Source organism: Takifugu flavidus, chromosome 4 (assembly GCF_003711565.1).
Source record: "Takifugu flavidus isolate HTHZ2018 chromosome 4, ASM371156v2, whole genome shotgun sequence".
Taxonomy (NCBI): Eukaryota; Metazoa; Chordata; class Actinopteri; order Tetraodontiformes; family Tetraodontidae; genus Takifugu; species Takifugu flavidus.
The window spans coordinates 15628457-15651574 of record NC_079523.1 but is presented as its reverse complement, the minus strand read 5'-3'; the positions used below and the strand labels follow the sequence as shown (position 1 = coordinate 15651574).

General features: G+C 44.8%; 2 protein-coding genes across 6 annotated transcripts in view; both read right to left on the bottom strand.

The window, feature by feature from the left end:
• The window catches only part of fhit (fragile histidine triad diadenosine triphosphatase), a 122969-nt gene extending 100466 nt beyond the window's left edge, over positions 1–22503 (bottom strand). For 2 of the 5 annotated variants that reach the window (XM_057029389.1, XM_057029393.1), the window contains exon 1: positions 21420–21450. In XM_057029389.1, coding sequence (XP_056885369.1) covers positions 21420–21438 — 19 coding nt within the window. In that variant the 5' untranslated portion in view covers positions 21439–21450. Of the gene's footprint in view, positions 1–10717; positions 10823–20120; positions 20144–21419; positions 21451–22377 lie in introns of those variants that run through there. The other 3 variants (XM_057029390.1, XM_057029392.1, XM_057029391.1) reach the window with 3 other exon arrangements.
• Positions 1899–10708, bottom strand: LOC130523822 (uncharacterized). Its single transcript, XM_057029388.1, has 3 exons — positions 7224–10708; positions 6987–7164; positions 1899–5433 (listed from the first exon to the last, which is right to left on the bottom strand). The coding sequence occupies exons 1-3, from the start codon at positions 8220–8222 to the stop codon at positions 5387–5389; spliced, it is 1224 nt and encodes a 407-aa protein (XP_056885368.1). The 5' UTR covers positions 8223–10708; the 3' UTR covers positions 1899–5386.
• Positions 22504–23118: the final 615 nt, after the last annotated feature.

The window sequence follows — 23118 nt, the reverse complement described above, 5'->3', positions numbered from 1 at the left end:
ATCCACCATTTACAGACAGGCACATTTGCTCCAAGCCGTTTCAAATGTTCCATAGGTCCCCCCCACCCCCCCACCCATCCTCTTGATTAGGTAAAGTTTGGAGTTGATTTAACCTTGTTTTTCCACATGAATTTTAGTGGAAACATGCCGAGATGCTGCAACGGGTAAATGAAAAAATAAATTGAAACAAAGATTAAACAGATTAAATTAATCTCACCCCCCTAATCTGAATGCACATATGCCATATAATGGAATAAACACTCAAAGGCACATTAGTGCTAAAGGAAATGACAGCCACCCAGCAGGTGAGATTTTATGCATTACAGGTCATTGAATGAGCAGCCTGAGAGCCACTCAGCCACCATTAACAAAGCTGGGGCCCAGCAGGGCCACTTCCTGCCAGGATATAATCAGCAAGATGTGGAGAGGATGTTCAGGCTGATGGTTTCACATGTTCCAGGCCTGGAAATGACTTCAACACCACGCTCTTCCCTATAACATAAAATCCATTTATCCATTTATGTACTGCCCAGAGGTAATTGGCATTACAATGCAGTCATAAGTGGAACTTGACTTAATGTGCAGCATGGTACCGTCAGGGTCACCACTCACACCAGCATCAGCCTTGAGACTGAGAGTGGGTGTCTGCAAAAACACCATCAGAACATCCAAATATTAAACTAGCTTCCAAGCAAAGAGGAGAATATTATTAATACATTGGATGTTTTATGGCTTCCTGCAGCTCTGAAAGCTGTTTTCCAGCCATCACAGTGCACGGGGTTCGGCCTCTGTTACAATCCCAATCAAGCTTTTAATGGACTCAGAGATCTGCTCTGGTCTGAGGAACCCTGTGTCACAGCACCAACTGGATGATGTAGATGATGGATTAGGCTGCTGGAGCTCATAGAAGTGTCCTGTCCACAACCGCATTGTTTTTATAGTCAAATATTAAAAAGAGAATTAATGAACGAGTCCTTCAGCAGTTCACATTAGCTCTCCCAGTGCTGGTTTACAGAAATTCTAACAGTACTAGGAGCCAGTTCCCAAGTACAAGAAGCTAATCAGACAGAGAAGTGTCTCCTCTGTCCCAGATCTACGAGGCCACACAATGAATTCTTCACTGGCAGAGTGAGGAGACGCCCAGAACCAAAAACTCACAAGTGCTAATGCTAACTCTGCCTTGCATTCTGGGAAATTACAAGGGGGTTTGATTCCACAGTGGAGGAAGCCGATCTGACCCTTCAAGATAACATGGGTCTGTAAATGCGTCCGATCAAAATGTCCAGAGTCTAGTCTTCACCTGTGGACTTATCTGTCCTACTACTGTACTGCATCCATCCAGTTGCTTCACCTGGTTCATAAAATTACCCACGCTAATCTAGCTCTTCTGACATGAAAGTTCGACATTGACAACCAGATTTAGTCAGGATGATCTTTTTTTTTAAAAACACGCGAGTTTGGTAGAAAAATACAAAAAAAAAAACCTTCAGATGAGGTACTGATGCTAAAATCCCCTCTCAACAGTTGTTTTTCAATCTGCTAAAACTAGCTTTTCTTTCAAGTCCAACCAGAAGCCTAGTGTTTGGTGTGGATCTAGCCATATCCAGACGGTCTCCACCTTCAAGTGGCACAATGATCAGGCGGCATGCTAACATCAGTGCTAGCAACAGTGAGCTAATGTGTAGCTGTCCCTCATCCTGATGAGCTGGGAGAATGAAATATTTCATATTTCTTCCAGGGTAATGTCATGAGGTAATGTCAACGAGGGCCGGGCTGAGTGTGCTGCGGCCGTGAGTTTGGACTGCATCCATGTCCCTCGCTAAAGATATCTAATGTTTAGAGATGAGGATGCTGGAGACGGGCGATTGTAATGTGCACGGATTTAGCAGTCAGCAGAATAAAGTGTAAAAACAAACACCTTTATTTTCTGATATAAATCAGGAGAAAGTCTGGCAACACCGGCTGTGTGCAGATACGCTCTTTTATTGTTCAATCACGGGAGCCCCGTGTCGGCGCTGAGCAAGGAGATCAGCACCACCGCAGTCATATTGAGAGGAAATCCTGGATTTGAATTGGAAATGCTGGTGAGACAGATGCTGCGTATCCTGTGAAAATGCATTACGGCAAAACAGATGCGGGGTGTAAATTCTTAAATTGCATGAGGTCCCCAGGTAACGGTGGTCCGACGTGAATATAAAAGATCCATCGTTGGAAGAGTCAAAGAAAGGCGTATAAAAAGATGGGCGCTAACCTCAATGTACCATCCTCCTGTCCTATAACTCAGGCTGATGCTGCTGCACGTGCCTGCGTCCCCCAGGAATCCTCCCCCCAGGGGAACGACGGCGGCACTGGCTCAATTTAGGTGCGTGTGCATTTATGGAGCTGGCATGGAAGCACCCATGCAGATAATGAGCAGATGGCATGGGAACACACGCACGCCCTCTGCCATCCATCTGGACAATCTGCAGGGGGAGAGAAAGTGCTGGGGAAAAAGGATCCCACATCAAAGCAGTCAACAGCAGGAAAGGAAAAACACTTAAGGCCCTGTCAACAGGGGCTGTGTGGGACTGTTGATGGGCCAGAGCAGCAGTTGTGTTGGTCAGAGACAGAACACAGGAATCTAGGAGGGACAGGGCGACAAGCTAAGGTGGGACTCTAAGTGAACCACAACCAAACGCCACCCTTTATTCGGATTTTATTACAGGTCCCGCCTACTCTGCCCACCCTGATAACATTTGCTAGTTGATTTTCACAATGTCTTGTTTAGGGTCCAACTAATCTGAAGCCATCGCTGATCGGTTAGCTGTGCAAAATGAGCTGACGTGCCGTATTTTGATTCTACATATACAGAAAATGGCTCTTCCACTCGTTTTTGCTTTTTAATCATCTCAGCTCTCAGCTCAGTGTTAGCACAGCCTGTCGCGTTGCCTCAAAAGTTCCTCATACCGCCCTCCTTCTTGAAGAAATCCACAATGTCACACTTCATCCTGCTTCACAACATTCATCATGGCTTGCTAGTTACTGGCTAATTACCGGCGATTTACTGGCTGTTTATTGGCCATTCACTTTGCACCAGAGTAAATGCAGAAGACATTAGCAACTACAACAGAGCTGTCTCAATAGAAACAGTTGAGTTTCTAAAGAGTAGCAGTGAGGCTTCGCTGAGGGAGGCTGATGCCTAGGAAAGGACAAATGTGCAGAAAATGATCAGATTATTCAGATAAAATTATTTGAAATGTTTCAAAATGGCATCCAAATCCAGGCAGGTGGAAGAAAATGGAAAACGATCATTTGAGTGAATTGAATAATAGCCCAAATAGCAAAGCCTGAGCAAGTGATCTGCTCCTGAGGCATCAAAGATGGTCTAATGTGTCCTCTGAATACTGGAACAACTGGACAACCCTGATGTGAAGATGACCTATTGGTCAAGAGCACCCCCAAAAGCTCATTACCAGAAAAAAATGATGTTTTCACATTCTCATGTGTCCTAGATTGACCTTTACTCTCATTTACTGCCCTGAAGGAGCTGCAGAGCTCTCAGTGACCACATCTCATTTTCCATACTTTCATTAGACAAAGCAGTGCTACAGGGACAGACCATCTAGAACCTAGATGTACAATGTATGTTGATGTACCTTGCATAACCAAATGAGCCAATATTGCAAAACACACATAATAATTAACTATTAACATTTTTTTTTTGTAATTGCCAGAGTTTACTTTGATGACTTGCACTGAATTTAATCAGCCAGGGATGCATAGTCCGGACAGTAGCTGCTGACAGCCAGCCTCAAGGTGGAACGGTATTTGGACTTAAAAATATTCATATACTTAATAATCTTCAACGCACTTCGAAATTGACATCGTGGTATGACAGTGATATGTTTTTGTCTTCTTACTTGGTCCCGCTCCCTCATTCATTTTGATGACCATAAGCTTTAGCGATGGCTTAAAATCAGAGGTAATTCGCTGAATAGCTTAGCGCTTCGCGCTGTTGTTTGCCTCAAGGTCAAAATTCAGTTGTCATCTAACTGGCTGCCCTGTATATCAATCAAGTGACGGGATGAATGATAGGCTGATATTTTTTAATGTCACGTCGCGATCAATCAAAAGCTAACCAGGCCATCCCAACAACTGGACCATCACCAGATATGCTGACTGTGGGTACATACAGGTTCTCGCTAAGCTATCGCTAATTCAGAAATCCAAGTCCAGCACGTGTCTTTTAGATCCCATCCCAACACACCTGTTGAAGGATGTTTTACCAGTGATGATCAATGGTCACCAGATCAATGGTTCTTTAGTGTCAGGTTATGTACCCCGGTCCTACAAGGTGGCAATGATTAAGCCATTGCTTAAAAAACCATCACTGGATCCTGACGTATTAGCAAATTATAGGCCAATGTCCAACCTTCCTTTTATCTCTAAAGTTCTTGAGAAGGTGGTGGTGACTCAGTTACTGGAGCACCTGCAGAGAAACAGCCTGTTTGAGATGTTTCAGTCAGGCTTTAGAGCCCATCACAGCACATCAACGTAATGAGCACCCTAGATTCTAATTGATTCTGTTGTATCCAAGGTTAGCATTCTCTGTTTGGGATGGTTAAAGACAGACTGGCTAGAGACCCACATTAATTTGAATCTGTAAAATTACTGGAAGGGCTCAATTTCCTACATTCCATGGAGGAAATGTTGCCCTAATGGCTGTTTCAACAGGAGAATGAGCCCAAAGACACCAGTCAGAAGAGCAACAGACCGACAGCATTAATGTTATAGCATAACAGTGATGATGTCAAAAACGTTCCTGAGACAAGACAGGGTGAAATGCAGTGCAGTTAAATGTTCCTGGTGGACCTGTTAAAGGGGCAGATGTTGGTTGCCTCAAGCAGCAAGAAACTGAAAATACTGATATTGTTTTGAGCAGCCAAATATTCCCTTTTCTTTTTCCCCCCCTGTAAAATAATACATTTGATTTTTTCTCATTTAGAAAAGAATGTGCAGTGTTCCCAATCTATAAATGTAAAAGCTTTTATACATATTTTATGTTTTATTCACTTTTCTGAACACACTAGTCAGTTTAACACACATTAGCCAGGAGAGATGGACAATAGAGCTGCTGAGCTAGTAATAATAGTAATAGGTGCAGCACTAGTAGTCATGGTTGCTGGTAACGGTATTCATTAACTTTGTACCCGACAATAGCAGCAAATATTAGCGAGTAGTTCTGGGGGCTGACGTTATCTAACAAAGATGTTAGCCAGTAGCGGCTGACAGACTGTAAATAGATAGTAATAGCACACATTATCCCTCAGAGACTAGCATTAGCTTTGTCGCTGACGCTAGCTTGAGCGATGCAGAGGCCAACTACTTAAACAGACAAAAGTTACTTTCATCCCCGACGGAGAGTCAGCAGCACGGACACCGTTTGAAGGAAAACTGTGACGAGATCAGAGCAGATATTTCAGGTGACAAAACTAAATGTGCTTTGCATTCATTAGCAGCGTCTTATTCGGCTGAAAGTGTCCGGGGACTCTTTCTACCGCGGACAGGAGGATTAATATTGACTGCTTATCGGATGATGTCGTCATTGGGAGGCATTTTACAGCTCAAGTCTTCTGTGCAGAGAACTGTTTAGCGTCAAATCATATAGATCTCATTGGCTGCTGGGTCCTGCAGGGCGCTGCTGAATAATGTATCGCCCTCATCGTTGTGCGAGGACCCAGCACGTTCCCACCTCGCCGGCCTTTATCTCCACTTCTTGGCCAGGTGAATCTGAGGAGAGGATGCTGCAGTATGATGAGTGTCCAGGACGGACCTGCCAATGGTTCCTCTTCCAGCGGTCTAAGCATCAGCGCCATCCTCCCCCAGCACTGCCAGTTATCAGGGATGTTCCTGATTGTTTTAGCAAGTTACTGCTATTAGCCTTTACACCAGCGGTATCTTTAGAGCCAATTAGTGAGTTTAAATTCAGTGATTAGATCATGTGAGGGAGCATGGTGTCTATTTAAGTAACTTATTTACCGTTTACACAATAATAAATACTACTGAACTTTTTTGACAATATTTCACTTTCATTTTGCAGTTGGAATTCTGCTGTGATCTGCGTGAACTTCCAAACCGGCAACATATTTGTGACGGGAGCAGCCATGTTGGTGTCAGCAGCACACTCTGTCTTTTTGTGGTCATTTTTTTTGCCTTGAGTAACGGTGGATGGTATTGGTAGCCATTAGGAGTACCAATACTTTGAAATAAGGCCACCGATACCTGGTATCGGTATTCACCCAGCCCTACAAGTCACATCACAAAACCAAAAATGGAGGTCAAGGGGCTTCATAAACCTAACCAGGTGACCGGAGAACTCGCTCACCAACCAAGTTCAGGCACTATAAAAAGGACTCCTCCGAATGAGGAGGTGACATTGTTTGGGAATTAGCAGGAGAGCATGCTAGCACCTGCTAAGGTCTGTAAAACCTGCTGGGTGTGAACCGACATGCAGCAGACAGCCAGGACACTTCCAGAATGTCCACTAACACTGGAACCACAGTACCATGTCCCAGAAATGTCTCATGTTCTCCGCATGCGATCATAAATAACAAGTTTATAGAAATGGTGCTTTAGTCCTGTGTGTTCTATTTCATCCATTCATTGTTTCCTGATTTTAGCATAATGGAGTCCTAACCTCCTAACTGGCCACAGCTCTCCTCTCTGATGGAGCAGAAAAACTCTGGTTTTCAGCCAGGATAGCATCAGCACCACCACGTTTCTGCCATGCAAACTTAAACCAAATGTGGACTCATTCATTCCTCATGAAAACTGCATGCTGGCGGTTCAGGAGGCACCCAGCAGCTTGTGAATGAGCTGCAGCCGAGCTTTGATGGGTGAGACCAAGGCCAAATCTCTGCACTCTGTACAATCAGGTTGGCCCCTCACGCTCCACATGAGCATCAGCCACTAGGTCTTAGCTGCTTCAGGTACATCTACAGCATTACTGAGTGCGGTAGAAGTCGCAGAGGAGGCCATCGTCCGGGATGAATCGGCTGGAAACCCATGATCGCTCCTCCAGACCGTACCCTTCCTAGTCGCCCAAGAACTGGAAACCTGGACAGCCCTCGTCGGCGGACATCCAGGATACTCCGGACCATGTGGGCGGGCCCCCCATCCACAACACTGGAAGGAGGCGGAGGTTAGGACAGGGGGACCAGATCCGACTCCACGACTGGCTTTACCTTAGAGACATGGAAGGTGGGTTGTATTTTAAATGCTGGGGGTGCCGCTTTTCCTGCCGTTGAGAGCGCTGGGAGTACAGCGCGGACCTGCCTTCCCACCCTCCTGCACCGGTGTACGTCAGTCTGTACCGAAGGTGCCACCACCTTGTCCTCCAGGACGAACAGCTGGTTCGATGGAACCCCACCTGGATCTAGAACTGATTGCTGGGCCTCTGGGACTCTCTCCTCCACTTGCCAGGACCCCCAGGATGCAGGAAGGGAGTAAGATGGGGTCCGGTCAACTGGATTGGACCGCAGCAGCTCTCCTCCCACGGCAGAGTCCATCACCGACTCCAGGCACCTGGACTGCGCCACACGGGGTGAACGCCCCACCCCTTTAAAAACTCTCTTGGAAAGGTCCGAGCCTCCAGGCATGGTAGTGAGTGCAGAGTGAAGGCAGTTGGTCCAACAGGGCATGCTCCAACTCACCACTCTCCCGGTCGACCAATCGATCTGGGAGTTGTGGAGAGCCAGCCAAGGAGCCCCAAGAACCCCCAGGGAAGAGGACGGCGGGATGAGGAACAGGGGGATTTGCTCCCAAAGGTTCCCGGACACGTTGAGAGTGAGGGGATGGGACTGGTGCGTCACCATTGCCAGGACTTCCCCATTGAGATGGATGGGTCTTGGCTCGGGCAGATACTCGATGGGGGATGCGGGCTTGCATGGCCAAGTCCTGGCTGGTGAAGCTGTCATCTGCGCCGGAGTCCAACAAAAATGGTGCAGAGTCAGATTCCTGGCCCCAGAGGAGCATGTACTGTATGGCAGTGTTAAGCGGGCCAGCGTGGAGCAGGAAGAGGAAGTGCTTGCCAACACTCCAACGTGTGTCAACGAGCTTAATCCATTGGGCTGGGACGGGCAATCGGCAAGGAAGTGGCCAGCCTGGCCGCAATAAAGGCTGACCTTTGTCGCTAGCCGGCACTTCTGCTCAGCGTGGGAGAGTTGGCATTGTCCCAACTGCATAGGTTCGCCGGCAACGTCCTCCTGAGGTGGAGCTGGGAACGGAGTTGACGATGGGTGAACACCCCCAGCTGCTCCTGGCCGCAAGGATGCGGAACTGGATGGAGTAGTCCACGACGGAGTTGGAGCCCTGGTGCAAGGACAGGATCTTGGAGGTTGCCTCGCCACTCGGGACCGGGTGGTCAAACACTCGCTTCAACTTGGCCTTGAAGCCCGGAAAACTAGAAGAAGTGGGTGTCTGGTTCTCCAGAACTGCCGTGGCCCATTGCGCTGCTCTCGTGAAGAGAAGATTAACGACAAAGGCGATCGTCGACCTGTCGCTGGGGTAGGTGAGGGGCTGGAGGTCAAAAACCAATGAGCACTGCAGCAAGAAAATGGCACAACTGCTCACCTCACCCGAATACCGATCCGGGATGGGCACATGGGGTCCCGTGGTGCGGCGGCGGCCGGCTGAGGAACAGCTCTCGGCGCCTCAATCGGTGGCAGAGGCGGAACTTCTGCCACCCATGAAGTGAGCAGGTCTGTCACGCTGGCGTTGAGGGTCTGGAGCGAAGTCCAAATGTCCTTGAGGAGCTGGTCGTGCTTCCCCAGCAGCCTCCCCTGAGCCTCCAGTGTGCGCCGCACTGCGTCTTGGTCCACCGGGTCCATACAGGTCGGAGTGTTTTTTGGTTGTCTCAGAACCCGAAAGCAGGCAACACGAAGTGGGGAATAGTGTCCTAAAAGAGTCTTTATTCGAGATGCACAAGGTTCTGCTGGGTCGTTCAGAGAATCTCTCGTTCGGTCCTCTGGTACGCACCGGGAGCTTCAGCGCGGAGCCAATGCTGAGGATCAGTCCGCCGAGCTGTTCATGTCCGCAGGTAGGCGTGGAGACCGTGAAGAGAATGAAAACACTCCGACGCTGGCAGATGGGAGCTCTGTCCTTAAATGGAACGGTTGATGGAAAATTGTCGGCAGGTGCGGCAGGTGCGATCATCGGCTCCTCCACACACCCTGCAGGAAGAAACAAGCAACAAGCGACACGGAACCTTGGAACCCAACAAAACCAGGACAATGAGATCTACATCAACATTAAAAACAAACCCTGAAGTGATTCTAAAGTAGCTGCAGATGTGGCTCTGCAAACATCAGCGGAGGAACTGTGGTCGACTCCCCTCACACATATCTGAGGCTGAGGGCAGAGATGTAGCCCAACAAGCCAGAATGCCGTTAGCTGCTGCACACACTAACCAATGCTGACAGGGCATGAACCCTGCAGCTCCTGCCTTTTTACATCCTCCGATGCACAACGACGCAAAGACATGAACACAACTGGGCCACATCAGCAGGAGACACAAGCTCAAGTTTGAAACCTTTCAAGAGAACCTAGAGAGAATCCAAGACAACTTTTTGCTTTTCTTTTATATAATTACAGTCTGTGAGGTAATTGTGGCATGGCGACGCTGCTCATTCTGGTCTACTGATCTAAACAGACCTGTGGCTGATGACTGGTTCCCAGGGAAGCACATTAGCAGCAGTTAGCAGAAGAACCTCAGGTTCCTCCATGTTGTGCACTTAAGTCACATACCACTTGTACTGTTGTTGCCATAGCAATATCCACCTCTTCTCTAACCTTTACTGAACCTTCTCATTGTTGCGGTCAGTGCGGCCTGCTGAGATGGAGAAGAACCTGCTGCTCATAACCTGCTGCTCCACTGGGTTACTGTCCAACCAGGCAGGCCAGGCAGAAAACACCTTCACCAGGAAAGTGTGTGTCCATGCCCACTCAGTTCTCCATCAGAAATGGATCAGTACTTGATCAAGACTCACTCAGTATCCTTTTCTGCTTAGGTTAAGTCTCACTTAAGTAAAGTACATGATGTATGACACGACCTCTTATTTAATCCACTTTTATAGTTACAATAACTATTGTGACGTTAGAATGCTGTTTTCAAGAGCTGAACCTTGAAACTCTCTCCGACAGGAAATATGTCAGTTTGGGACAGAGGTGAAATCCAAACATTTGCATCATAAAAGAGCCACAAATCAACATTAGCTACTTTCGCTAATGCCAACTTATTCTTGTGGGGCAGCCTCAACAACAGTGCCATTAAAACCTGCACAGACACATTTTATCACAGCTGTACTTGTATTAAAACATTTCAAAGATTCTGGCTATAAGACGAGGGGCTTGGTGGTGAGGATACTAAAATAATCATCAAAAATCAACCAATATTTTGAAGAAAAAAAAAGGTCTCTAGTGAGCTCATTAGAGTACAACAGGAAAAGAGTTCATAGCTAGCATAACCATGTCGTTACATGAGAGGACTGAAGGCATTAATGCTCGTACCCATTACACATTCAGTTTGTGCCGGAGAAAGGACGCTAACAACAGGAGGCTATTGTTTATACGATCTGAATCCATCTCAAAAAAAGCATTAAAAGAAAAACCAAAGAAAAATGGAAAATCTATTTCTCCAGTTTTATAGCCAGTATGCTGCTCTAAATACATTCAACTTTACCACTTTACGCTGACTCACTGAAGGACAGTGTCAGCAGAGATGGAGGAAGGTGAGATCAGGCTGAGGCGGGGACGGAAAACAGGATTAACTACTTCCTGAAGGCTCTGAGAGTTGTCAACCATCATGGGATCGTGGCCCAAGCTGGGTTATGTTGCCTCTTAACAAGAAGCCAAATGAAAGCATTCTTCATACCTGTTGGCACTGTAGACAGACTGGTCAGACCAAAGATCAGGACAGAGGTCGCAGGTCAGGATGACAGAGGTCACAGGTCAGGATGACAGAGGTCGCAGGTCAGGATGACAGAGGTCACAGGTCAGGATGACAGAGGTCACAGGTCAAGATGACGGAAATCAAAAGTCGGGATGACAGAGGTCATAGGTCAGGATGACAGATGCAATAGATCAGGATGACAGAGGTCACAGGTCAGAATGACAGAAGTCAAAAGTCAGGAAGACGGAGGTCACAGGTCAAGATGACAGAGGTCATAGGTCAGGATGACAGAGGTCACAGGTCAGGGTGACACAACAAAATAAAATCTGAGTTTATGAGGCATAAAAATGTTTTTTAAAAGACATTAAGGTCCTGCAACAAAATATTAATTCTGTGATTTAGAAGACATCATGATGGGTTTTCCTTCAGAATTTGGGGATATCAGTGTTTCAGGTGTTTGAGTCTGTCTGTGTTTGAGTCTGTGTGTGTTTGGGTGTGTGCGTGTGTGTGTGTCAGTCTGTGTGTGGGTGAGTGTGTGTGTGCGTGTGTGTGTGTTTATGAGTGTGTTTGTGTGTGCATCTGTGTGTGTTTGTGTGCCGGGGTGAGTGTGTGTGTGTGGTTAGTTGCCAGAACAAAAGACAATGTGCTAAATCGATCAGGTGGAGATCACGATTGTCTTTTGTCTGTCAGAAGCATAAAGACACGAAGCAATCGATCGTTTCACTTGGAATGTCCTAGGAAGCGGCTCCGCCGCACCAATCAACACACACTCCAGTGTAAAAGGCCAAGTACAGAAAAAGCTGTTAATGCAGGTGGACTCACAGTCTGTTATGCACAGATATATCTCTTTAGAATTAAAATTATCTCTGCCCAGACATTAACTACTTAATTAGTGATGCAGGAGCAGGTGTCCTGTGTCGTCAACATTGCTTCAGCTCGGAATGCTTGATGAGGTCCACTCGGCCTCACTCAGGTTCTGTTCTGACCTGCTCTGCTCTGCTCCTTGGACACCACACACAAGTTCTGTGATGTATGAAACTGTATAGCGGTATATGTGAAAGTGCATACTAGTGTGTGAAAATTTCTGTTAAGTTAGATTTTTATGCTGATTAAAACTAAAATTGGCATGCTGATTCCAAGATTGCAGTCAGTTTTTTTTCCAGCATGTCAAGTTTTTTCTCCACAGCTTACCTTCCAGATAAGCAAAATTCTACTGATTAGCAAAGACAAACAAAGACTCCACCAGGAGGTTCCAGTCATGCGAAAGGTGAAATGTCCAACTAGAAGCCACACTCTTGGGTGTGCTTGATGGTCTGCGCAGCAGGCAACCACAAGCTAGAGGATACTGTGACTAGCTTTACCAGCACACTTGAGAAAGACATCATTCTCACAGTGGCAGCTAAGGCAGATGCAAACCAGAAAGCATTAGTCAACATGTCCATCACTGAAACACACACATGGACTTTTTTGTAGTAACATGAGCAAAGCCACTGCTTACAATGCAAGGAGGTGGAGAAGAAAGCCAAGCACCTGTATAGGGAGCATGTGGACTCCATCAGACCAAAATCATGACAAGCGCTGCTGGATGTGGTATGATAAACGCCATCACGGACAGTCACAGAGGAGAACGACTGTGACTCTGAGTGCTGACACTGCTGACACTCCAACAAACTAAATGCCTTTTACACACATTTGATGACAGCCGTGCTAACACTAGCCTAAAGGCTGGGAGTGGTAATGTCAATATGTCAGAGTATGATGGTGAGTGTTTCAGTGGGTTAACACCAGGAAGAGCCCAGGACCAGATCTCTGGATGCCTGCCTGCCAGGATGATTGATTTTTGAGAATGTTATCTTTTTTGGTCATAATCACCGTTAGGAAGCTTTAACTAACCCCAACACTAACCCCCTCCAGTTCACATAGAGACACAACAGAAAACATCATCTCACATGTTCTCCATACCATCTTGGTCATTTGGACAGGAAGCAGGGATGCTCTATGCTGTTTGTGATATACAGTTCAGCTTTTAACATATCTATTATGTTAAAAGGGAGAATCTTCACTAAGCTAAAGGACACAGGACTGAACTACAACCTGTTTGCTTAGATCCTCAACTTCCATCATCAAGTTCACTGATGACATGCTTCTGGCAGGCCACATCTCTGTTAATGATGAGAATATATATAGGGAGGAGCTAAAGAACCTGGATCCATTGCCTCCATCCAAAGAGCACTGAAGGGCAAGCATTTTGCAATACCTCAATCTCACCGTATTCAAGGCCCAGAGTGCACACAAACAGACCCAGTCCAAGGCCAGCCAGCATTTGCCTTTCATTTGAGGCAGCTGAGGTAGTTTGGAGTGTCCATACTTCTACAGTGGTCCTGACCCAGAACACCAACAGACATTTGACTGCATGCTACTCTGTGACTGTGTACATGTTATGCAGCTTTCCCCTCCGCCTCGTTAGCCAGCCACTCCAGCATATAAACCTCTCATTGCAAGAATGAATCCTACATCAACATCAGGATTTTCTCTGAGAAGGACCTAGACCAGTGACAGGACTGATCTGAGGAATGGACTACAACAACTACACAGACATCAAACATGTGTGCACTCATGGATGAACTGCTGGGATGAGTTGGCCATGGATGCTGTTCTATGCTCAGAAGATGACGAGGCCTCAGGAAGGCTTCACCCACCTGGATGGTAGGTGGACTTTAGTGGACTTTGTTGGACCTCTGGGAGAGGCTTCAGCCACCCTGAGATTAGGAGTTACTGATGGTTCCCAGAAGATGATAGGATCGGCACAACAACCAAATCGGTAAGACTGATTAATGATTTGTTCTGCACTGAGAGATTTTCTCTCAATAGTGAAGTCGGAGATGTTCTCTGAATGCATGTGTTTTTCCAACATTACCCACTATATCGCTGAAGCTAGTAGGCTGGAAAACTTGGAGATTATTTATTCAAGAGTGAAATCAAAAGTTTAACAAGAATCCCATGAATAAATTTGCCTTGACATCAGTAAGACCAAGCCCCATGAGCATCTCTTTAGCCTCTCTTCCTTTGGTCGTTGTGTCATGCTGGTAATTTTTGGTGTTGGATTAGATTGGGACTGGCAAAGACCCCACTTTAGCATAGCCCTTGGCCACCCTGTAGCCTCACTGATGAGCCCCTTGTCAGCCATCATCCCCTGCAGTTCCATTCCATTTCTCAGATTCCCAGAGGTGACAGGGAGACGCTGGGTGGTTGATAGAGGCAGTAATTAAAAGGACTGATTAGAGTGATGGAAAGAGGACACCCAGGGAGAAAACAGGACTCTCTGTCAAGAGAGAGAGCTGAGAAAAAATAAAATGACACATATATAACACTTTTTTTTCCCTTTGGCTCCAATTAGTCCGAAATCTTAGGGGAGATTTATGAGAAACACTGGGTGGTTTCAAGTAAGTGAGAGAAGGAGCTCAGAGATTGTCAAGGTAAGGCCAATAACAATACTGTTAGCCACACTTCTTCCTGTTGCGACATCTGCAATTTAATGGAACAAACGTTGTTTTTCAAAGACACTTCCGTTCAAACCTACAGTAAGGATATCTTCAACACTTCTGGAGTAAAGCATATTTAATTTCCCGAAGATAAAGAAAAGCATGGAGCTCATAGGAGATTCTTTTCAAGCTCAGGATGAACTAGCATCTTTTCAAGAAAAAAAATGTTTGCATCCCACTGCAGTACAGACAAGCCTTGACCTCTGGTTTCAAGATGTCATTTTCAGGTCAACATTGCACTGATTTACTTCTGCAACACAGACAAACTAAATTAGGTTGCTGTAATATGAGTTATTGGTTCCACAAGTTCACAAGTTGTAGGGGTGTTCCCAATTCATCAATACAGAGAATCTTAACGAGATACCTGAGGATGCCGCCTCAATTCAGAAATGTTAAAAAAAAAAATCGATGGTTTAAAAAATGGAATGTCAGAATTGAAGCAGTCGGAAAGAAGTGAAAGTTGTGTGGGCCCGTTGACAACACCTGTGTACAAAAGATAGCAGACTGTAATGTGACGCATTGCGAAATTCACTTGTCAGGTTTAAAAAAGACAGTGTGGAGACATTTCAGTATTTTAAAACATGAGGACAAAAGGCGCCTTGACAAAAACGACTCTGTATGTAGCTCTTAAAACAAAAATGAAATATAAAAGTCGGTGGCCAGACTCTTGAGTTGTGACTGGTGGACATCAGTTGCAATGAAATCTTAGGATACGGTAACTACACACTTCAAGCACGAGTCAAGCAACAACTGAGATTATTTTTTATTAACGATGCCATTGAAGTATATTTTTCCTCAGTATATTTTTATGTTAAAAAAAATGGCACCTCGTTTATATCTGATAATATAGGGATAAGCATTTTTTTTTTAATTCATGGACATTAAAAAAAATACATTTTATATGGGGAAAGCTGAATCAAGATGCAACGATTATTGCTCTAATAATGAATTGTAGTACTTGTGAATCGTAATCAATTTAAAAGGTGACTTAAATGGCACACCAATGACAATTTGGTGTTGGAAGCTGAGAAAAGTAACATGGAAACGTGTGACCTGCACCTTCCCCTCACAGCAGGAAAATCCAAATCACATTCAGGGTTCTGCTTTATAACTGATGACACACAGAGCTGTGAAAAGAACATGGCTGCTTTCAACTTCCCATGGATCAACACAGACGTCAAAGCACCTTCCCGTGGATTTAACACAGACATCAAAGCCCCTTCCCACAGATTTAATGCAGACATCAAAGCACCTTCCCACAAATTTAACAAAGAACATTCACGTGTATTTAACACAGACATCAAAGCACATACACATTAATTTAACCCTCAAATTTTTTGCACACATCAGCCAACATCTGCTCTCTGGCTTGGCTCTGTACTTTGAAGACATCACATTTCCTTTTCTCAAAGTCGGGGTTGTACTAACCCTTAATTAAATAGTCAGAGTCACACAGAAGCTCATGCACACAGCATCAGCTCGTATACGTCTTCACCTTTCAACATCTTTTATCACATCCAAATAATCAACACTTTGGAGACAGCCTTCACACACTTGCATTAAAAAGAAAGATGTGTCATTCTAAATGTAGCTGTGTTTTCTGTCTCAGCCTGGAGAGCTATTGGCCCTTTTTTCCCCCCTGGGCTAAAAAAATCCAACTAAACTCAGACCCTGTGTTAAGATGTTTTTATTGGACTGATGAGCCATAGTCAATATCAGTCATAGCCTGAGATTTGACTTTTAAGAAAAACACAATCATGTCTTTGGGGTTTATTTGGAATGGATTATTGTTTAGAATATATGAAAGAGCAGAAAACTGGGGCAGCTCTGGTTTTAAGGAGTTGTTTACTCCCTCCAACCAAGGAAACATCACACAATAATTAGGAGGTGCTGCCCTCAAACAGCAGCTGGAGCTGAAATGAAATGTGGAAAAGATGGTCTGATGAAGGTAAAGAGGAGGAGTCCAATGTATTATTTGTTAAATAAAACCACCAGACTAAAGGTGTTTCCTTTTAACAATAAAATGTAAGACTGTTAATATTCTCAGCCACTATGACCAGTCATGGTACCTCTCTGCCCCAGTATAGCCAGTCATTATCAGCACCAGTTCAGTAAAGGGAAAAAAGGAAAACACCTTATTGGTCTCTGATGTCTGAAAATATTCAGACCAACATTTCAGATACAACAATACAATATGAAGTCTCTGGACCCCATGGTGGTCAAGCCTGCTGGGGGGTTAGTGAGGAGGATGATTTATTTATTCTGATCCACAATTAGATAGCACAATATGCAGTTCTTCCTGAATCTGATCTGATGACCTGATAGTCTAGCTGGGTGTGTTTATGTGGAGGAGTTCAGTTAGGTATGAAGGGCTTTGAAGGTTAGGAGAAGGATTTAATAGGTGATGCATCATGAGTGGGAGCTAGTAAAGCTGCTGGAGAACGGGGGTGATGTGATGGGTAGAAGGTGTCCCGACGTTCACCCAGGCTGTTGCATGTTGAACCAATTGAACCAAGTTTATGGGGTGAGACCAGAGAGAAGTAACGGAGTTAGATATAAGAACCAAAACCAAGGCAAAGTAATGTTATCTACGCCGTACGGTGCCAGGAGGAATGCAAGAAACTGTAGATTGGTGAAACTAAACAACCTCACCATAAAAGAATGGCCCAACACAGACGTGCCACCTCAGGTTACGACTCAGTAGTACACCTAAAGGAAATCGGGCACTCCTTTGAGGACAGTCAAGTACGGGTACTGGCCAGAGAAGATTGCTGGTTCGAGAGGGGTGTCAAAGAAGTCATCCATGTCAAATTGAAAACGATCCTTAAATCACTAAGATCATTAGCATGCTAATGGTCCACAAGGGCTATATTTTCAAGCTCTGCTCTCAGTGAATTCAGAACTGCAGAATCCTTCTGGAGAGAAGGCGAAATGTCTTTAACGGAAAAAACAGTCCAGTCAACACAGAAATCTTGCCTTGGACATCCTGGAGACTAAACTTCAACCATCCTGGAGACTGAACACTACCTACCATATAGACTCAAAACAACCATCTAAGAGACTGAACATCAACAATCCTGGAGAGTGAACATCAACCATCTTGAGACTCAAAATCAACCATCCTGTAGACTGAAATGAATAAGCTTGGAGACTCAAAACAACCATCTTGGAGACTGAACACCAGCCATCCTGGGGACTCAAAATAACCATCCTTGAGACTAATCATCAACCAACTTGGACAATCAAAACATCCATGTTGGCGATTGCACATCAACCATCATGTGGCTCTTCAGATTCTCACCAATGTCAAATTAAGATACTGACTAATCTGTACTGAATCATCTCAAGGTGACAGATGAAAAAACAAGATACTCTTTTTGTGGCTCTTGTTTTATTTCTTTGTTGTTTTCACAGGATTCTTCACCTTTCCAGAAATCACTTAACATCATGCATAAGATGCCTTCACATTAAAGAGTGAAGCGCTCCAAGTTGAACATTCCAATAGGATGTCCTTTGATGTACAAACACATGGCCTGTGATCCAAGGTAGTTTTCTATGTCAAGTGGACTGGGTTTCTTCTCTTGAAGACGTTTCGCCTTCTATCCAGAAGGCTTCTTCAGTTCTGAAATCGCTGGGGAGAGAGCTTGAAAATATATAGCCCCTGTGGACCATCTGCATGCTAATGATCTGGGTGGTCACCTAAGAGACGTTAGCAGGGTCGTTAGTCGGGTCGTTCACCTAGTTTCTGTTGAGGTGTCTCCCCTTTGTCTGCTGGATCACATGGTGATGAGTCACTGGGTCTCCTGGAATGGTGTGAATGTTTGTTTTGCTGTTGGAAGGAGTGGAGGACTGCATTGTACATGGGTGATAGGAAGTGCCTCAGGCCACCACCTCTGTTTAAGGATGGTTTTTCCAATTTGACATGGATAGCTTCCTTGACACCCCTTTCAAACCAGCGGTCTTCTCTGGCCAGCATCCGTACTTGGCTATCCTCGAAGGAGTGCCCACTCTACTTTAAGTGTAAGTGGACTGCTGAATCCTGACCTGAAGAGGTGGCGCGTCTGTGTTGTGCCATTCTTCTGTGGAGAGGTTGTTTGGTTTCCCCAATGTACAGTTCCTTGCATTTCTCCTGGCACTGTATAGCATAAACAACATAGCTTTGTTTGGGTCTTGTCCTTTGGGTGTACTAACCTCTGTCTGAGTGTTGCTGGGTTTGAACTGAACCGGTATGTCGTGTTTCTGGAGGAGACTCCGGACAGGTAGGGGATCGAAACGCTGCGGCGTTTGTTTCTCTCCTCCTCTCCTTTGCTGGGGTCTCGCTTTCTTGAGGTTTTGGTGAAGGCCCAGTCTGGGTAGCCGCATGTTTTGAGAGCTGTCTTAATGTGGTCCTGTTCCTTCTTTCTGCCTTGGGATGTGGTGAGTATTTCTCTGGCCCGGTGTTGGAGAGTTCTGATCACTCCCAGCTTGTGTTCCAGTGGGTGGTGAGAGTCAAACTGATGGTACTGGTCGGTATGTGTAGGTTTTCTGTAGACTTCGATGGTGAGATTTCTGTCCTCAGTGATCTTGACTGCGCAGTCAAGAAAGGCCAGACTGTTTCCTTTTGAATTTTACATGCTGGTCTGTTTTGTTGAGGTGATCGGAGAACGCTTCCAATTCTTGTGTTTGAATTTTGACCCAGGTGAGTCCAACTGAGAGCACTACAGCACTTTGGGGTGCGGAGCAAATTTTTACGTCAGAATTTGACTATGTAGTCAGTATTGAGAAACTCGAACCTCCAGCAGAACCCTCTCACACATTAGCAAATTTTAACATGACTTTTTTTCATTTCACGTCAGTTCAGCTGCCATTACAGTGGCATCTGATGATCTCACACAAATGCTAAGACAACACTACATGACAGGGAATAATGCAAATCACAGAGCCAGAGGCTATGAGAATCCCCAGACTGACAGCCCATCACTCAGACAGCAACTGGCTTCAAGGTCAACTGTGTGTCAAGGGCCAAGCTGCTGATGGGGAGTTGAGCTGGAGGAGCTCCAGCAGCTCTGCTACAGTGTCCTCCTCCATCCGTCACACAGGCCTAAATGTTCAACTCAACTTGGTGAATTCTAAACTGACCATCAAAGTCAGCATTGACCCTCACCCCAGAATGATGCTGTGCGGTGTTAGTAAACCCATCTTCATCAACATGAGCAGGTTCCAGTCGGAGGGAGAGCTGAGACAAAAACAGACTAGAACCCATTTACAAAGAAATGTTCTGAATCACAAAAGGAAAGATATGAAAATCAGGAAAAAACTTTTTCATTCATTCCTGAAAATTCATTCCTGAGGAGCCACGTTGCTGTGAGTTTGTTGTCTTTTATCAGTCAAGGGACTCATACAAGCTACACCTGGTCAGATGCTGCTCACTGAGCAGTGGTCCAGATCAATGTTCTCTATAATTTTTCATGTGTCTGAGCAGACACACAAGCTCCCAGAGCACACTGAGGACCACTGTGAGCAACATCAGATGGGTACGCTGTGGCCACACACCAATAGCAGGCTTGTTCAAAACCTTGGATCAAGTTACATGGCTTATTAAAAGAATCAAATGACAGCAGCACATAAAATGAAAAAGACAAAAATCTTGTTGTTCATGAGATGTGTACTACCGTATGTTATATGTGAGAGTCCTGCTTTGGCTCACTCAGTTTCACCGCTTGTTCTTCTATTTGCACATACTCCGACAGCCATTCGATCTTAAAAGAACCGCATTTCTTTTTTATTTTGGCTTGATGAGTGGATGTGTCTCTGTCCGTTCATTTCGCCATGATAAGGGATGAGCATTTGCATCTCTTAACTCCGCTGCACTGTTGTTAAATAGCTAACCTGCACGGCGAGTAAAGGCAGGGCACATACGCAAACACTGTGATTGGCTGCGTAGCGTAACTGTATCGTATTATTGGCTGGACACCTGTCGCTCATTGAGTTACGTTGTGAAATGCTACAGAAAACAATATTACTGGTCTAATTAACTAGATTATATAAGTTCTAAAATTAGATATTAATTAATACGTTTCTGTTTAATTTTATTTTGTGCGCTGCATAGATTTTCTTGTGCGCTGAGTATGTGCAAGCAGTGCGCGATTGTGCAAGGGCGCAGCTTAGAGGGAACATTGGTCCAGATGGCTGATTCACCTTAACTAAACCTGCACATATGAAGTCTGACCTTTTACCGTGTGATCAACCTGGTTGGACATTTGCACTCTTTGATTGGGGGTTTATTGACGTTTGTGTTATTTGAGTGCTCTGAAACTTCATGTGCAACACTGGTAGACTGAGGCCTTCAGGAGATGAAGAATGTGATGATTAGCTGAAACAACTGCAGCACACCGCCTGCTTTACCCTGAGCTGCACACAACGACCTGGGCCAAAGTTCTTCTCTCTGTGCCTGCAGGAACAGGACCATGGACGGATATGATTTCTGATGGAATTTTGCGCAGTGCTGAGGGAGCCAATGCAGCATTGATATTCAGCCGGACGAGCAGCAGAGCCCAGTTCTCCTCACCATAATGTTGACCTAAGGACCTTAGGTATGAAAAATCATTTGGCTGCGATTCTGACCCCGAGCAGTATACTTGCGCATGCAGATACAAACCAACAGGAAAATTTGCAGCCTGGGTAGCTACTCTCCAACTTTTTACTACTTTTATTGCCATAAAGTTACCCGTACTTGACTGTCCTCAAACTGGGTTTATATGGGCTCTGGGTATATACCTGATGGAATTTGGGTTGCTTTTCCGTAAATGTGCAATAACACTCATGCACCTTTGCTTTATTCTACTCTACTGAACATATTTGGCACTTCCTGTGTGAGGAGGAGCTCCAGTGTTTATTCTCCCTGTCATCCTGATGCTCACACTCACTACAACAAAGATATTCAAACATAGTTCTGCCCTGAAAACAGGCACCTTTTAGCTCCTCCATCATTGGCTCCAGTTCACCTTGAGGACATTTGCATCACACTGCTCCGCTACCAAGGCTGGACCTAATGTGGTCAGGGAGAGAGATTAGGCGAAACAATACACCCACATGTCTGCGTGTCGAGCGAGCAGCTCGCACGGACACACGTTTAGGGAATTATACGTGAAGCAGGAGGAACCAAATTAACTTTGCCAGGATGCTCATAGCATGATAAATGGAAGATAAGTCTCTCTGCGCTTCTCCACGTGGATGCAGGTCAGAGGATCTGAGGGATCCACTGTCATAAAACTAATGATCTAGCCTTAATGCTTTATTTAAATACACAGAGCCGACGGCACTGCATATCAATGTAAATGGCCACCAACAAGAAATCAGGCCTTTTTCTCCACACCAGGTACTGAATTATTAATTTCATTTTGACAGGGTGAGATTTAGGAGCCTGATGTTTCAAACATAAATATGTGCAGGCTTCCATAATTTGACAGTCCAGCTGCTGAAGGTTTGACAGAAAATTCAAGTTACCTTCTGACCTAAATGTATTTGAAATGCACTCAGTGGAGCCTAAATCTACACACAATTGTGTAGATTCGTGTAGAATAATAAAAATAATAGAATCATAAATGAGAACACAATACAACCTGTAACACAGTTTGATGAGGCACGCAGGTACAGACGTTGTAATGTGTCTGTGTGTGTGTTTCAAACGTTTTGACAGACACACTCTGCACTGTGTGTGTTTTGTCATGTTAGCCGGCTCGGCTAATTTAAAGAGACTTTCTAAAGCGCGTGTCGCCAATCCCAACCAGTGCGTGATGTTGCGTGCTCGGTAAAATGTCAATACTATCATTTAAAAAAAATCATTAAAAGCACATTCAAGCATAACATGATCACTCTCGTAGATCTAGCAAAACATTCGCATCACACTTGGGCGCAGTGAACACTCACCTCATACGCTGTAAGAAGTTGCACTTTGGAATTGTGGGAAATGAGGCCGTACGTGCAAGGCGGCAGGGCAGCAAAACTAACCACGTTAAGTTATAAAACTACAAGTCCCGTCAAGGCATAAAAAGTCTTGCTGCTGCGTTCAAGTACGTCGGAATTAATAATATTGCTCATCCAGTATATCGATGTTATCGTATAAATGACATACGGTACACGCTCATCAACAAATATTTTGAAAATTGTATTGGTTCAAAAAGCGTGTTTGTATTTCTAATACTGTATATCTCAAGCTTCAAAAAAAATTTATAATATTTTTTAAAGAGCAACGATAGGGTTAATTTATCTTCCAATCTTCACCTTCCAAAATCGACATCGGTGCTTTATTAATAATAAATGTGTTGGTAAAAATACTTGTTAGATCATTTTGCATTGGTAAGTGTTTTTCCTTCAAAATTCAAAAAGTTGTGCACCTGTAAGGGTAATGCTATTGTTCGATTTGCAAAAATAAAAACTCCATGACTTTGGCAGTCAATTCTAGTTTATACTGGATATTTATCCATTATATTATCTTTTTTTCTTTTCATTTTTTGTTTTGTTGATGCTGTATCCCTATCTGAAGGTGTCCTGGCACCTCCACACCTACCTAGAACACCTGCCAAGTTTTGTCTCCACCCAGAACATTCAGCTTTATCTCCAAGTGAGATCATTTCAGAAAAACTTTTTTTTTGGAATTACAATCACAAA